General features: G+C 32.9%; 3 protein-coding genes across 3 annotated transcripts; 2 read left to right on the top strand and 1 right to left on the bottom strand.

Annotated features, from left to right (window-relative positions):
• The first annotated feature begins 3,060 nt into the window (after nt 1-3,060).
• On the top strand, nt 3,061-5,548 carry LOC120080059 (Ku70-binding family protein). The gene is made up of 5 exons (XM_039034613.2): nt 3,061-3,269; nt 3,443-3,564; nt 3,752-3,889; nt 4,016-4,099; nt 5,118-5,548. The coding sequence occupies exons 1-5, from the start codon at nt 3,161-3,163 to the stop codon at nt 5,250-5,252; spliced, it is 588 nt and encodes a 195-aa protein (XP_038890541.1). The 5' UTR covers nt 3,061-3,160; the 3' UTR covers nt 5,253-5,548.
• A 3,047-nt stretch (nt 5,549-8,595) lies between these two features.
• On the top strand, nt 8,596-12,692 carry GPDHP (NAD-dependent glycerol-3-phosphate dehydrogenase family protein). Its single transcript, XM_039034114.2, has 11 exons — nt 8,596-9,368; nt 9,520-9,596; nt 9,688-9,760; nt 9,869-10,086; nt 10,421-10,531; nt 11,130-11,193; nt 11,274-11,311; nt 11,401-11,521; nt 11,612-11,666; nt 11,756-11,804; nt 12,152-12,692. The coding sequence occupies exons 1-11, from the start codon at nt 9,020-9,022 to the stop codon at nt 12,326-12,328; spliced, it is 1,332 nt and encodes a 443-aa protein (XP_038890042.2). The 5' UTR covers nt 8,596-9,019; the 3' UTR covers nt 12,329-12,692.
• Nucleotides 12,693-12,903: 211 nt separating this feature from the next.
• On the bottom strand, nt 12,904-16,487 carry LOC120079751 (alpha/beta-Hydrolases superfamily protein). Its single transcript, XM_039034116.2, has 5 exons — nt 15,495-16,487; nt 14,661-14,697; nt 14,327-14,563; nt 14,158-14,205; nt 12,904-13,609 (listed from the first exon to the last, which is right to left on the bottom strand). The coding sequence occupies exons 1-5, from the start codon at nt 15,794-15,796 to the stop codon at nt 13,127-13,129; spliced, it is 1,107 nt and encodes a 368-aa protein (XP_038890044.1). The 5' UTR covers nt 15,797-16,487; the 3' UTR covers nt 12,904-13,126.
• Between the last annotated feature and the right edge of the window lie 650 nt (nt 16,488-17,137).

Raw genomic sequence — 17,137 nt, 5'->3', positions numbered from 1 at the left:
AGATTTGAATATTGCTATTAACATGTTTGATTTAGTCTCCAAAATATACTTTTCTAGAAAGATTGCCGATGCAGATACACAAATTCTAGTTCAGTCCTACACACACATATATATATATATCAAATTAGTTAAATATTAACTTAAACATATTCGTCATCGACATAAAAAGATCAATCCATTTTTAATTATCAATAAGAAATTAGCCTAAAACATAATTATTACCTGACTCAATTCACATCATTTCAAATATAATTATCACAAAACTATAGAGTAAGTTTTTATCAAGAAAAAAACTTACATACCGATTAGTGAGAGTGATGAATTTATCCATAAAAATATAAGTAAAGATAATTTAAAATAGAATAAGAGAGATGGAGAGAGGAACAAGAAGAATGAAGGAGGGTGGAGGAAGGACAGGGAGGGGAGAAAATGAGAAGAAAGATGAGAGAGAATTTTTCAAAATTATTTTTTAGCGAATCTAATCTCATGCTCCTTTTATATATAAAAAAAATAAAATATTAAGTTGCATCTAAACTCCATGCACAACTCTTTTAATACATAATAAAATGAGCATTTAAAAAAAATTGCCGCATGGCAAATTTTTGTTGGAAGTAGTTTAGGCGGCACAATAAACGGAGTAACCTAAGCAGGTAATAACTAAAGTCCCATCGGTAACAATTTTGTTTTTTGTTTTTGTTTTTGAAAATTAAGCATATGACACTCTTTTCACATCCAAATTTCTTCATTTGTTATCTACTTTTTACCAATGATTTAAAAAACTAAGTTAAATTTTGAGGAAAAAAATATATTTTAAAAAGTTATTTTTGTTTTTGAAAATTGGCTAAAAATTTAACCATCGAAGGATACAAATCATTGTAAGAAATGTGAATGAATTATTCTTAATTTTCAAAAACTAAGACTCTGTTTGGTAGCCATTTTGTTTTTTATTTATTTTTTTTAAAATTAAGCCTATAGACATTACTTCCACATCTAAATTTATTCATTTGTTATCTATTTTTCACCTTTGGTTTAAAAAAGCAAGCCAAATTTTGAGAACTAAAAAAAGTAGTTTCCAAAAAGTTGCTTTTGTTTTTTAAATTTGGCTAAGAATTCAACCATTATACTTAAGAAAGTGTAAATTATTGTAAGAAATGTGGATGAAAAAAGCTTAATTTTCAAAAAAAAAAATAAAAAAAAAATCTAATGGTTACCAAACGGGATCTTGATTACCAAACGAGACTTAAAAGATACTATTTAAAAATTCAAAAACCAATCTCACTTACTCCATAACTGGAGGACTAAATATGGTAATTTTAGAATCCATTTTTAAGAATATCACAATTAATGATTTTTTTTTCATATATTTATATTTATAATAGAAAATATATTCTTAACTGACAATTTCGTGAAATTATGAGGCCATGAGAAAGATCTAAAGATTATTTTTTCAAAAAAAAAATTGTATTTTAAAAACCAAGTTCATAATTTTCTTCCATCTTCTGGATGTGAGATTGCTCTTTTTCTAATATTTTATCAAAATTTTACAAATAAAAAAAAACATAGTCTATTGGTATATGGGCGTATGTGAGCACATCGTCCATCCAACTATTTAAACCTACAATATTTTAGTAAATAGTTTTTTTTTTTTCGTTATTGGATATTGTTCATACGAGATATATAGAGAAATTTAATTTGTGGAATTCAAACTATGTATATTCATTTTCTTAATATAGTGAATACAATCTCTAATACATAATCCTTTGATGCTTTATCTAAAAAAAAAAAAAAATAATTTTTGTATTTGTTGATCTTCTTGAATGATCGACCTTTGGGCTTGTTGATCTTCTTGGAGTACCAACCTTTTAGGTTTTTTTTTATCTTGTTTGATAATTTGGATCGGTCTCTAGCTTGTTGATCGTCTTAGAGGATTGGCCTTTGGGTTTGTTGATCTTCTTGGAGGATCGACCTTGTTGATTAGTTTGGGTCTATCTCTGGCTTGTTGATCTGCTTAGATGGCCTTTGGAGCTTATGAGGGTTGATCATTAACTTGTAGATATGCTTAGATCGGCCTTTGGAGCTTATGACTTTAGGAACTCCAAAGGAGTTTTATTCTTTCGATCTTTAGAGCTTGGGAGAAATTGTATTCTTCAGATCTCTAGAGCTTGCAGGGAGTTGTAATCTTCAAATCTTTAGAGCTTGCATAGAGTTATATTCTTAAGGTCTTTAGAGCTTTGTTATATTGTTCAGATCTTCAGGGCTTCAATCGTTGAAACTTTAGATCTTAAGAGAGCTTTGGTATTCAGTTATTCCAACCTCCCCTTCTTCTTCTCCCCAGAAGGAAGGGATAAAGCCTTTATTTATAGAGGTTCTTCATGGGCTTTGCATTAGGATTGGCAACGGGGTTGGGACAGGGCGAGGGGACTCCCCATCTCCGTCCCCGGGGGTATTTTCCCTCATCCCCATCGGGGAAACGGGCCCTCATGGGGACCCATTCCCATTTTATATGTATGTATGTATGTATGTGTGTATATATATAAATTAAAAAATAAAAAAATTAATCGGAGGCGAGGACGGGGACGGGGTGGGGATCCCGCCCCATCTCCGATCAGGGACCTGATTAGGATCCCCGATTTGATTCCCATCCCCGGTCAAATTGGGGATTCCCCACCCTGATCGGGACGAGGACCCATGGGGATTTTTGTCAATCCTACTTTGCATGGGCTTAGGCCCATTTGATTTTGGGCTTGGGCTAAAGTTGGGTTTGAGCTCACTCTTTCCTTTGGTTCAAATTTCTTTCATGGGCTTGAATTGTGCTAGACTTGGACCCAAGTGGTTTTATTTACTTGGCTTGATCCAACTTATAATTTTTCTAATAGGTTCGGATTTTCATTGATGACATGAAAACTTGTGATTTATCGAAATTCCTCATTCAACCAATTTATTTTAATAAATAGTTTCAAAATCATATATTTTTCATAAAAAAAAAAGTTTATAAAAAGTACAAACATAAAAAACCCAAAGTTTTGCCGGTTTAGTTCGGTTCGGATCAGGGATAAATCCGAATCAATGTTCGACCCGGATTCTGAACCGAAATCCATTACCCACTCGTAGATAGGCTGCTGGGGGCGACCGCCGAGAAATTGAAACTAGAGACTAAAACATGGCCGAAGAATCCACCCCGGAACCTGGATCAAATCGCTCGTATTCTGCCGTCAACGGTGGCCGGACTAAGGAGGAATGCGAGGATATGATCAGAAGAAGTTTCCGAAGTATGAATTACAACTAAATTGTTTCCTGTTCATTCGTCTCCTCAAAATTTGGGACCCCCCACAAGTTTTTAGGGTTTAGGGTTTTACGACTTCGTTTATTTGCTGAGAATTTGAAAATTACAACTCCCTATCGTTTTCTCATGGGTCACTGAATCTATTTCTGCGTATCTCAGCTCCGATGGTGAAATTCTTGATGGAGCATTTGGAGAAATCTGGATGTGGGATTGGGGATAGGTTTATTAAGGCTGTTCATTGCGATAAACAGATCAGTGGTGGGTATGTTCGTGGTGAAGGGGTAACTCTCATTTTACTTTCCTTTCTTTGTTTCTGCGTATGGTTTTAAATGAATATTTGGATTATTACATTGTCACTGAGAATGAATTAACAAAATTTTCAGTGTTAGAAAAGGAATGGAAAAGAAGAATTTATTGAAGACTGATTTCTTTGTTGTGCCCTGTTTTTTTTTTTTTTTTTGCTTGTAGATAATGGTGTGTAGTAATCACATGAACATTCAAGATGAGGTGAACCAAGTAGTAATACATGAGCTTATTCATGCTTTTGATGATTGTCGTGCGGCAAACTTGGATTGGGCTAATTGTGCTCATCATGCTTGCAGTGAGGTATGCATATTGAATTAGCCATTTTGTTTCCCAGGTTGAGTTTCATTTTCCAAAGGTTTACATTCTTTTGTTTTGGCATCTTATTTTTGTTTTGGAGTTTTTCTAATATATATGTTTGGAATTTAGATTCGTGCTGGACATCTAAGTGGTGATTGCCACTATAAACGAGAACTACTGCGAGGATTCATGAAATTGCGGGGCCATGAGCAAGTAAGGTTTTCTGTCACTTCCTTTTTGTAAAGAATATAATAGTCTTTACTTCTTGTTGGCATCTAAAAGTGAGCATTAGTTTTTAGCCCGTGATATTTCAAATTTGAGTTCTTTGACACTGTTCATAGCCCCTTGCTTAAATAGGTGAACAACATCCATGAAGTATGCTTAGAGTTGTTATAAATGTATTCTCGGTGGATCAAGGACCAATAAACAATGAATCACTTGAAAGTTGTATTTTTTTTTTTTTTTGGGTACTTTTTGAGGCTTGACATGAGATAATTTCTTGCACTCTGTTGATAGATACGTTACATAGTTACATTCCTCAAGTTCTTGTGTTTCATTAAAGAACTTTTCTCATGATAAAACTTAAAATCTATGTGTACAGTCATGCTAACTTGAATCTGATCTTGGCAATGAATATAATTCTACAAATATTTCGGCCATTCTTATCTTTTAACCTTTGGCTCGGAATTTCTGCTGACAATAAATATTTTTATGCTCAAGTATTCTCTTTTCGCTTGGCCCTCGGCTAAACGAGCTTAAATATGAGCAGTGGGAACAAAAGTCCTTTTTTGGATAGGAAACAATTTCATTGATAGAGAACAGAAGTTCTTCATGAAAGAAACATAATATTAGCAGGACTTTTTAGGAAGACTTATCTTGAAGCCATGTGTATCAGGTTCATTTCTGTTGTTTCCTTACTGGCTCATATTTGGAAGAATCTAGGTTTATACAACCCTGAAATTAGGGGGTGCAATTGGGGGGAGCTATTGTAAGTCGTCTCGGTTATATTTAGGAACAAGGGCGATGCACCATTGACTTAACCATGCGTAGATGTGTGATGAGATTCAAATCAGCATTTCTTGTTCTTTCTTCCAACAATATTAATACCCTTTTCCCCTGCTCTCTCATTTTTCTTTTATTCTTCATCCATGAACATTAGATGAAGTACATTCTGTTGAGCTCTTTTTGATAGATTTCCATTGACTCTTCTTTTTTATAAAAAATTCTGAAGGAATGTGTGAGAAGAAGAGTGATGAAATCAGTGATTGCTAATCCTTACTGCTCAGAAGCTGCTGCAAAAGATGCTATGGAAGCTGTCTGGGATGTTTGTTATAATGATACACAGCCATTTGATAGAGCTCCTTAAAACTTGGATTATGGTCATTCATCTGCAAAGAACAAAGCAGTCACTGCTCCTAATTTAATGGTGCTGTGCCAAAAAGAACAACAGGTTTTCTTCCCAAGTGTTGGATTGCATAAATTTTAGAGAGATCATTGCCTTGAGCGGTTCGATAGATTATGATCGATGATTTTATTGCAATATAGACATTCCCATTTTTGTTGCTTTGGATCCAATACCCATTTACAATAGATAAACTTATTGTATAATACTTCTAAGCTCATGTTGAAGAAAATAAAACAAGATTTAGCTTCTCTTTTAAATTACCTTCATTATTTGTTCCAAAAAAAAAAAAAAATACCTTCATTAATAGGTTAACTTTGTCTGTGTGAAAACAGCATTCCATGTTTCATTTTGTCTTGTAGCATAAATTACGGTTTAACTGTAACAACATAAAAATTAGTCTAGTTACTAATATATATTTGTTTTGTTGTGAAATTGTCATTACTTTGAAGCTTTAACTCATTTTTCTTTAGCATCCGCACAATAAAATAAAATAAAATATTTGGCGCAGAAATTGATGAATGGTGCATAAGGATTTAAATTTAATTATTAAGGCGGATCGATAATTATATGGTTTTTTTATTTTTTGTTTTTGAAAATTAAGTCTATAGACATGATAAAATTATTAAAAATATTTACAATTAATAACAAAATATAGACAACGATGAACTACTATTTGTATATACCTGTGTCATGATAGATACAGATAGTTGTTTGTCACGATCTATTTAGATAGACTGTGATATTTTGCTATTAAAAAATGACTACCAAACGAGGCGAGGCCAAGGAATAATGTATTTCAAAGCGTAAGTCTAGAAAAGTTTGAAAAATAAGCTAATATAGACACTACTTTGATTTGTTTGTTTTTTTATTTTGTTCTATACTTTTAGGAATGTTCTCAAAATTCAAACTAAGTTTTGAAAACTAAAACTCGTAGTTTTTTTAAGAAAACTTATGCGCTCTTTTTTTAGAATTTAATTAAGATTTCAAATATTAGAAACCTTAAAACGTGAGAAAAAGTCTAATTAATTTTCAAAAACCTAAATCTAAAAATAAAATGACTATCACACTTAACGTTATTATCCGCGTTTCCAGTGACTCAACTTTTACCCATGTTCTTAGCAAAAGAAGAAATAAAGAAAAAAAAGGGAAATTTGCCCAATTCTCACTGCCATAATACTTAGAGGTTTGTAGCTCTTGAAAAACATTTTTGTGGATAAGATAAATAAATCTATAAAAAGCATATTTTTAAGGTCCCTTCTCATTAAATCTTTTTGCTCTTGTTTCTTTCATCCTTATTGGCAATGCCAAGTGGAATAAGGGCATGTGTTTATTGACAAAGACCCACTAAGGATAATGATACATATCTGTTCTTTCACCAAATTCTATCCAAAATTAACAATGGTATCCCTTATTGGCTCATTGGTCATATCACTAAAGAAGGGTTACAATTTACATGATATTCACCTAAAATATTCTTGAGAGAAATGTTATACCAATTATCGATGAACTAAGTCCCCTTTAACTATTTGACTTCTAAGTTAAACTGATGTGATGCAAGATAGAAGTTGAATTTATGTTTATTCATGAGATTTCTTATCCCAATTTTTCGATCGAACCTTCGATCTCTAAATACAGAGATCATGTCAATACCACTAAATCAAGTTCACTTTGACTTATATTATATATATAACTTATTCTTACATGTAGTTCAAAAAAACAAATTATATAAATATATTAAGATTTTAATTTTATTATATCTGAGTTTTAACTCAAATGATTACAATATGATATCGTTGATTACAAGTATAAAATTATGAGTCCAACAATCCTGTAGAGCAAAATGATAGAGTGATATGAAATGCAAATTTGTGAAATATGTGCATTTGGAGAGTATCTGATAGTTTGTCATTTGTTTAAAAAATCTGTCATATAACTTGATTACAAAATAACAAAAAGCTCAAAGTTTGTGCTTTATATTTTCAATATCTTGTTTTGAGGTTCATAAATACTCATCCTTGTGTTTGTCACTAAATTTGTATGCTATGGTATGTTCAAAGTCTCAGTTTTATATTTCAACTATTTTGATTCAAAGTTCATAAATTCTCATTGTAGTTTTTGTCACTAAATATGTATGCTATAGTAGTCAAACAAACATTTTAAGTGATCTATTGATATCAGATTTGATTCACATGACATAAAAATACAATATATGTGAGCATGCTACCATGTCACACAAGATTTTCTTTTCAAAAATACAATGCATGATCAAAGTGATACAAATTAAAATAAGTCCCCATACAAGGTTCAAAGTAAAACAAATCACTTGAAAGAATAGATACACAAACAAAACAAGTGCAAAAGTTTAAGTCAAAATTATTTTTAATCTAATAATAATAAGAAGAAGAAGGGTAATTGTCTTAAATGGTAAAACTGCTGAAAATATTTTCGAATATTGCAAAATGTTACCGTCTATCCATGATAGACCATAATAGATTTCTATTAGTGGATATTTTACTATATTTATAAATAAATTGACTCATTTTTCTTTATTTGAAAACAATCCTAATAACAACAACAATTAGAAAAAGCATAAGATATAAAAAGAAAAGGATCATTTTCCCAACAATCCTATTTATAGGTTAAATTACATTTCATCATTTTTATTATTATTATTTTTATCTTAATTTTTATTCCACTTACCTCATCTATTATTCTAATTTCGTTTGCGTTTTTTAACATTTTTTTTTAATTTTCTTTATTTTAGAATGGATCAAAATTGGATCAACCATTAAATTACAAAGACAAAGACCAAGATGACTCAAATGAACATAACTCAATAAACACATCCAAAAGATTCAAATCATCCTACCTAATGTTGAACTTGAAAAAAAAAAAAAATCAAAATGATCGGGTATGAAATTAGTCACTCATATTAACTAACTATAACATCAATGAGCAAGCATTAAGTAGTTTGAAACTTTAAAAATTATGACAAATTATAAAAACCACCCTTGAAGTATGTAGGTAGTTACAATTATATTTTAAAATTTTCAATTGTAAAAATTAGACCCTCGAATTTCTATCAGTGTTAATATTGGACCCTCAAACTTATATTAATTATAGAAATTAGATTTCTAATTGATAAAAATTGAGCTCTCAATCGTATACAATTGTTACAATTTCTACGATTAGGTCTAATGTTATCCCTGGTATAAATTTAAAAACTCAATTTTTAATAATTGAATATTTTGAGGTATAATTATAAATATTACGGTTTTTGTAATTTATCTTTGAATTACTATTGGACGAATATGACTCGAACTAAAGTCGATTGTTTGAGAAATGATGACCCCTTTCTAATACTCATTACCAACAATTAAGTTTGTAATCATACCATTTCTAGAAGAAAATCTGTAAATCAAATGGGAAAAGTATCAAAATTCCAGCATCAGAAAATTGGCGCCAGATTTGAGTTGGGTTTTGGGTATCTTCATCGAATTTGGAGATACCCATTTCCATGCCCATGAAGAAGCTTACTATTTTTAGTTTTCCAATCAAAATAATATCATATCTTTGATAATTCTTTACCTTTTAGCTTTAATACAGTGACTATGGTTTTTAAGCTCTGAATAATCGAGATATAAAATGTGTAAAAAAGGAAAAAAAAAAAAAAATCTGATTTGGGTCGTGTAGAACAGAGCATAGAGTGGATCGCCAGATTTAACATAATGCACAGATGCGCTTTGTTTCTCACGAAACGTGTATGGCAACTCCGCCCCTTTGAGCCTTTTCAATCTCCAAATTTCTCTTTATATTCTATTTCTTCTTTCTCCCTTGTAATTCTCTCCACCTCTTCTTCCTATTTTCTCCATTCTCTCTCTCCATCTTCTTCCATGGCCCCCGGAATCGAACCTTTACAGCGTTCTATCAATGGGGGTTCTGTTAGGCCCCATTCCCATTTCTCCGATGATGGGGTTTCTCTCAAATTCAAAGTTACCGTCGTTGGAAGTGGCAATTGGGGCAGTGTGGCAGCCAAACTCATTGCCTCTAATGCCGCTAGGCTCAGCTCTTTCCATGGTATTTTACTATTTTCTTCAACTTCTTCTGAAATCTGGATTTGTTTTGTTGTTGCTGCTGGATTTCGATTTCCCCCTTTTTGTATTATGAGTTTTTTCCGTTTTTGAGTGTTGGGTTTTTCTTTTTTTTGCCTCCCTCTGTTGGATTCCAGATGAGGTTAGAATGTGGGTGTATGAGGAGACTCTGTCTACTGGTGAGAAGTTAACTGATGTTATCAATCGCAACAATGTAATATTTCTGTTGATTTATTAAGACCCCTTTTCCATTTTAGGAGATTTAGAGCGTTTTAGATTAGTGATTTTTGGATCTTTATTAACAGGAGAATGTTAAGTATCTCCCTGGTATAAAGCTTGGTAAGAATGTTATTGCAGATCCAGACCTTGAAAATGCAGGTATTCAATACAATTTCTTCTGAATTTGTTGATTTCATTCAAATATTTCTGAGTTAACATGGTGAATCTGTCATGAATTGTTGGGATTCTAATGGGTTGAAATCTCAGTGAAGGATGCTAATATGTTGGTGTTTGTGACTCCCCATCAATTTGTGGAGGGGATATGCAAGAGACTGGTTGGAAAGATAAGGGGAGATGTGGAAGCTATTTCCCTTATTAAAGGAATGGAGGTGAAGAAGGAAGGTCCATGCATGATTTCTTCTCTCATCTCCCAGGAACTAGGGATCAATTGTTGTGTTCTTATGGGGGCGAACATAGCAAACGAGGTGCTCATACAAATTTTAAATCTGTGATAACAATTTTGTTTTCTAAGTTTCTACTTTTGAAAATTGCGATTAGTTCTGTTTTCTTTCTTTTTTTTAAAAGTACTATAGCAGACACAAGTATTTGGGAATTGTGTTTTTAGATTTCAAATTTTGGTCAGAATTTCAAAAATACTCTTGAAGATAGCTTGGACCAAATAAAACTGTTGGTAAACAACTATAATTTTCACTAGAACAGAAAACTAAAAACTTGTCCCAACTTCGCTTGATTTAAAAATTTTCAGACATACTTTGTTCTGTTTTATTTTATGATTGTTGAACTGTACACTACATGCAGATTGCTGTAGAGAAATTTAGTGAAGCAACAGTGGGATACAGGGAGAACATGAGAGAGAGAGCTGAAAAATGGGTTCAACTTTTCAGCACTCCTTATTTTGTTGTTACACCTGTAAGTACAGTTCGTGACCTCAAGTATATTATTAAGCAAACTCTGCTAATCTCAATTATGAAGAATTTGATACTGTTCATTGCTAATATATCACTCAGAAATTATGTATAAAACTTGTTTTTATTCCTATTTTGGTTCAACTTTTGTATTTATTTTATTTTGGTCATTAAACATCCAAATATTCTGTTTAATCTTTCCCCTTCTAAAATTTATGTTTTAGTCTCTAAACTGTTCATAAAAACCATTTGTCTTTAAGATTATTTTTTTTTTAATCATTTTACAAGAACCCAAATCTCTTTCCCTGACTTATAGCTTGCTATACTTGACTTCGAATACTTGTGTTTAGATATCCATTAATTAGACGTATAAAGAAAAGTATGCCTATGTCAAATTTTATTAGAAAAAATTACGAGAACTGAAATGGTTTTTAAGGAGAAGTTTAGAGAGTAAAAATGAAAGTTTATGGATCAAAACGTTAATATTGAAAGAAAAAGTGCACCTCATTTTATTGGGAGTAATGGAATCATATAGAAGCTGTATTTTAATTTTAGCAGTGATAGGCTTTCTTGTTACCCTTCTAATTGTGAAATATTGAAAGGTCCAAGATGTTGAAGGAGTTGAAATGTGTGGAACCCTTAAAAATGTTGTGGCATTAGCAGCAGGTTAATCATAAACCTTTATCATTTGGCTTCACTTTTTCTGTTTATAGTGAGCATCATCATTTAGAAATTTTGTATGACAGGTTTTGTTGATGGTTTGGAGATGGGAAATAACACAAAGGTACAAAATTAGTTCTAAATAAATTAGAAAGGTAACTTACATAGTTACATGTTCATTATATCTTTGACTATTTTCATTTGATTGGCTAGGCTGCAATAATGAGAATTGGTCTGAGGGAGATGAGGATGATTTCGAAGCTTCTGTTTTCGTCTGTCAAGGACAGTACTTTCTTTGAGAGTTGTGGAGTAGCCGATCTGATTACAACGTGTCGTAAGGATAAATTCTTCATTCTTTTTGTTCTTCTTCCTTCACTCTTTTTTCTCTATCTGTCTCACTCAGTAGAACTCGTGTATATGGCAGTGGGAGGAAGAAACAGGAAGGTGGCAGCAGCTTTTGCCATGAATGGAGGAAAAAGGTCAATATTGCTACTCTGAAACTTGTATTTTCAAATATGGATGCCATGTGTCAACATCGTTGTATATGATTTTGCCTTCTCTTATTTAGGTCTTTTGATGAACTTGAAGCAGAGATGCTGCAGGGCCAAAAATTGCAGGTTATTATTTCACAATGACATTATTGACTAAAAGCATGGCTGATTCTGCACATTAATGTAGATGTGATAGGAGGAAAAGGGAAGTAGCATGCTTGTTTGTTTCTTGCTAAACAAATTTGTAGGATCCATTTCAAACAAATATTAGGACTTAGATGTGATCATACCAGCGCTAATGCATCAGATCTCATAAAAACGAGTGTTAGAACTAGAAAAGCCAACTTCCATATGATTATGTACATCCTAAAACCTAATGGCACAGGCATGTCAAAATAAACATTCTAGTTACACTTACAGTATCATGTAAAGTTCTTGTACTATCTCCTAACAGCTAATGCTACATTTTAAAGGGTGTGTCCACTGCAAAGGAGATGTATGAGGTTTTGAACCACCGTGGGTGGCTGGAGCTGTTTCCATTGTTTGCATCAGTCCACGAGATCTGTATTGGACGTCTTTCACCATCAGCCATCGTCGAATATAGCGAGCGCAAACCCAACTTCTCTGTTATTGATGGCCATGCTCAGTAATTTTAACAAGACTGGCTCACCTATTCCAGATGGTTGTGTGTTCATGAAGGTAGTGGCATCGTTTTTGTATAATGAAGAAAGAAATTGAGAAAGTTGGTCAATGTCAGACTCAAATTTGCTTTATCTTACCACGATTGGCAAGTTGGTTGCAGCATGTGAGAGATTGAAGTTGTTTCCTGAGGCAGCTGAGATTCTCAAAACTTGTCACTTTTAACAGTTTCAAATGTTTCAAACGTATCTCCTATTTGGAAGATAAGATTGGTTAGTGTTGTGTAACTCTAGGCTGTTATATAGAAACATATCATAAAATCCAAATCTGTAAGTTTCTCTCTTAATGGAAATTGATGTTATATGCCGTATCAAACTTCCTTTCTGAGAAACCAAGGTCATAGTTAGAATACAAGGACTGTTCGATATTATCTGTTTTGAGTTGTACAAGGATTAGTTCTTCTAAATAACTACAAAGATCCATTTTAGATGATCTGAATTACTATTCATATTCATTTTCCACCTCTTCTTTGAAGCTATATTCAATTAGATCCTAATCAGACCAAAACTAGTTACAACACTCAATGTAACAAAGCTCTAATACTTAGTTGGACCATTCAATATTTGGTACTGATCCTTTTTCTCATTTCACATTGTTAATTTAAAACTTCCAAAAGGTAAACTACACATCTGAAGGATCATAAATTATACATAGAAACGGAAAAAGAAAAAGAAAAAGAAAAAAAAAGCTTGTGAAATTCTTACAAATCCCATTCCCGTTACTTGAAACAACTTTGCTATACCCATCAATTATCCAGTGTGTATTCTGTCAAGTCGATCGACACTCTTTCTTGCTCGTTCCAACTGGTGATCGACACTTTTTCTTGACTTCTCATGACAATCAACACTCCTACGTGACCTTTCTTTATGGTCGACCGACAATCTCACTTTTTCTAATTTATCTGTACTACCATATTGGTTCTTCATTTTTTCAGGCCTATCAGTGCTTTGCCTTGGTTTCTCTCGCCTATCTGTGCTCTTCCTCGAAACTTCGAAAAACTCTACACTCCTTCGAGGTATCTCAATCTGGTCTGTGCTCTTCCTAGAACTGTACCTTTGGGACGGGGATTTCTCCACCGTTGATATGAACTTTTTCAGGTGCTTGATATACTCAGGATAGAGCTCCAGATCACAATGGTTTCCTCCTTTGATCCACAGTGGTTCATACTTTTCTTTGCATAGTTCCCAGAGTTGCTTACCATGTGAGCAATCAACCACATCATCTGAAGTTCCCTGGTAAGAGAGATAAAAATGACCAATTAAAAAACAGTAGTAATTTATTTCATTAAAAAATTATATATATTTTCTATGTTATATTAGGTGCAAGGTGACAAGGGTAAGACTTAGGAGTGGGAAAAAGATGGATTTGTTTTGTAACTAGTTTCCAAGCATTTTTTTTAGTATTTAGAACATAGTTGAGTGAAACATGATTGGACAATTATATTTTTTTTAGAATTTTCTTTATCTGATTTTCCTCGTTCTCATAAACGAACACAGAAAAGTCTGGTTTCTTTAGAAGTCATGGATTTATGAACGACGATTTCAATATGTACAAACACATTAGTTTATCATAATACGTATACACAAATATTGCAATATTTTGAAAATAGTTTTTAAAACAAGCCATAAGCTAAAGGAAACAAGAGAAAATGTTCTAACTAGATGTAAAATAGCTCAACTTTCCCAAGTGAATTAAACGTATGAAACAACTAATTTGTATTGATATAATTTACTGGTATAAGGTAAGATGACTAGGGAAATATGTAACAGGGTATTCTTACGTGGATGATAAGAATAGGGCAATCAACCAAGGGAATTTTGTCAATGTTCTGCAAAAAAGAAAACAGAAAACATTAGCATGTGAATGATGCATATAATAATAATACACAAATAAATAGGTGTACACACTACACAATGAGATCACAGTTGAAAAAAAAGGGCTTATTTCACCTTATAAATGTCGAACCAATACGAACGCTTGACTGGATACATGACTCTTAAACCAGAAAGTATTGGACTATGAAGAATTACAGCTCTTAAGAGAGGCAGCCGAGCTGCAAGATCCAAAGTGGGGCCACTTCCAACTGATTGACCATATAGAATGATATCTTCCTGCTTAATACCATAACTTTCTTCAAGACACTTGTACACAGCTTCAATATCTGCATATGTATTCTGCTCAGTTGGCTGCAATGTAGAAGAGCCATTGAATCTTTGGATTAGAATCCATACTAACATCACAAACAATCTCAATTCAATCTAAATCTCTTATGTCCAAACACACCTTTCCCGATGATTGGCCATACCCTGAATAGTCATACCTGCACATATTGCAAAACTTATTAGGATTCTAGAACTTTTTCTTTTCTGAAGTAATCAACCATTTCATACATGAGCAATTGAAGCACCGTAAGTATTGATTATGATAGGGGAATGATCACAAATCTCGCAAACCAATTCAGGCGTAAATATGTATGCAGAATGTCCAAAATCAAAAGTTGAAATCCCACCTATGATTTCTGATGAGAAGGGAAAGCCTGGACCCTGGAAAGAACTATTATTCCTAGAGTATTACGAGCAAACAACAAGTCGTCGTGTTTTCTTTTCTGTGTCATAGCTGCAATGTAAGATACTGCTGCATATTCTCACCTATAGTGAAGATTAATTGATTATGCACCAGAAATGAGATTTACAGTCGAGCAATCTAGAAATGGAAAGCTTGATGCCAATAAGGATTCATTAGCTCTTAATATTTCATGAGAAATGCTGATGATAGCGTCATAGACATCCGCTCAAACAAAACCCTTATTCAATCGAGGAATTATCAGTCTATGAATCAGATAAGATTTTCTTCACCAATTCAATTCAAGAGCTAAATTCTAAGTAATCAATCGTTTGGTTGATCACGTAAGAATGGAATGACTATTAAACTCATTAAAATCGGCAATCCTAAACTTGCTATCAGACACAACACAATCACAGTTAAGTTTCGAGTTCCTAAAGAAATCTGCCGAAATTAAGGAAACAGCAAGACGTTTTTAAGCAATTCAGATGACACAAATGCAGAAATTGACCAGGCAAAGGAAAGTACCAAAATAAGAAGAGAACAGAGCAATACCCCATGAGATTAACACGAAGATGAATGCTTAATTCAATGAAAAGCTCGTACATCTGACCCAGATCAGCAGCGTTTCCATGAGAATATAGCAAAGTCGAGGTCGCCATAGGGTAACGAATGAAGACAGCAACAATCTCAGTACCACGACGAGTGGGCAACTTAAGAATCTCAACGTTTTCACGATGAGGAAAAGGGCTAAGAAGCAAGAGACCCGTATATTCATCGGTAACAAGTTTGTAAGAAGGCGGATTCGGCGGGAAGAAGGCTAATTTCGCTGCCATGGACGAAGTAACACCACCCATTTTTCTGGGTCTGCCACTATGAATGAATCTCCCCCTTCAATCGATTACGAAACCGAGAAGAAGATGAAATTCAACGAAACCCTTTCATCTGTCGGCGGGAAACTAATGGGGGATCGACAATACAGCAAATTGGGATTGCTTTACAAACATTCGGTAATGAAAAAGAGAAGAACAGAGATCGAGGTTTAAAGGTGGGTCAGAGAAGAGAGCGTGGACCAGTGGACCTTAAAGCTTTAAAGGCGTCGACGATACAAAAGAAGAGAATTTTAGTGAGCTTCTTCTTGTTCTTCACTAAATTATGCTAATCATGGCCATCGTTTTCTTACTGAAACTTCAATTCTTCATCTTTTTGAGAGAGGAAGAAGAAGAATTTTAAGGCCATTGTTGAACATGAATTGTTTGTATGAACATTTTGATTCTATTTTTTGGTGTTAGCTGATGAATCTAAGATTTTAACTTCAACTCTGATCTTTGTTTCTGGTTTTTTTCCCTTCATATGTTAGTTATTTTAATTTATTTTCATTGTCTTATCCTTATTAGTATTTCCTTTGTAATTTGTGTTAACCTTAATCTTGGATTAACATGAACTTTAAACCTTATGGATTTTTCTTCATGTGGCTTAAAACAAGTCTTAGGGGTTTTGTTAGGGCATAGTAATTAAATCTGATTATTACAAAATATGAATACTCCTATCTTTTCAACAAAGAAAGAGATATATTAATATAGGAATAGAAACCGTTCGTTTAGATCCCATCACTTACTTTTTACTGTTCCTCTCAATCTATGACTTAACATGTTTACATTTTTCCTCTCTTCTTCAACACTAGCTTAATCTCTTTCTTCCGTTCTCGAATTTCTAAAACTACCATCTTTGATCAAATTATATGGATTGTTTGTAGCAAAGATAAAAGAAAAACAATGAAACGACCAGAAGACTTTTATGACTTGGATATTTTAACAAGATTGTGCATTAATAATGGAGTGGAAGTTAATACAATTTGGGCTTTAATGCACACAAAGTGAAATATGGTAAGAATTTGGATCAAAATTTTGAAGAAACTTGGTGAGAGAGAGAACATGAGTATTACCAAATTTATAGAGATGAAGATTTTGTTTATCATTTTTGTATTTCAAATTGGTTTATTTGTTTGATCCATTCAAAAGGTTTCTCAATGGGAGATGTTATTTCTTTATAGAAGTTTTTTCTATTTATTCATTTTTGTTGTTAGCTTTTTGAAGTCCTTGGTCATATTTGGTTGTTGAGAAATTTGGTGTAAAAATATGAGTTGTTTCAAATTGATTTTTTTCCAATTCAAATAACTTGATATGCATTCTTATATT

This window comes from Benincasa hispida, chromosome 6 (assembly GCF_027475165.1).
Source record: "Benincasa hispida cultivar pf3 chromosome 6, pf3_genome.v1.1, whole genome shotgun sequence".
In the NCBI taxonomy this organism is placed as follows: domain Eukaryota; kingdom Viridiplantae; phylum Streptophyta; class Magnoliopsida; order Cucurbitales; family Cucurbitaceae; genus Benincasa; species Benincasa hispida.
The sequence above is the reverse complement of the archived record's forward strand: the minus strand, read 5'-3'. Positions and strand labels throughout refer to the sequence as shown.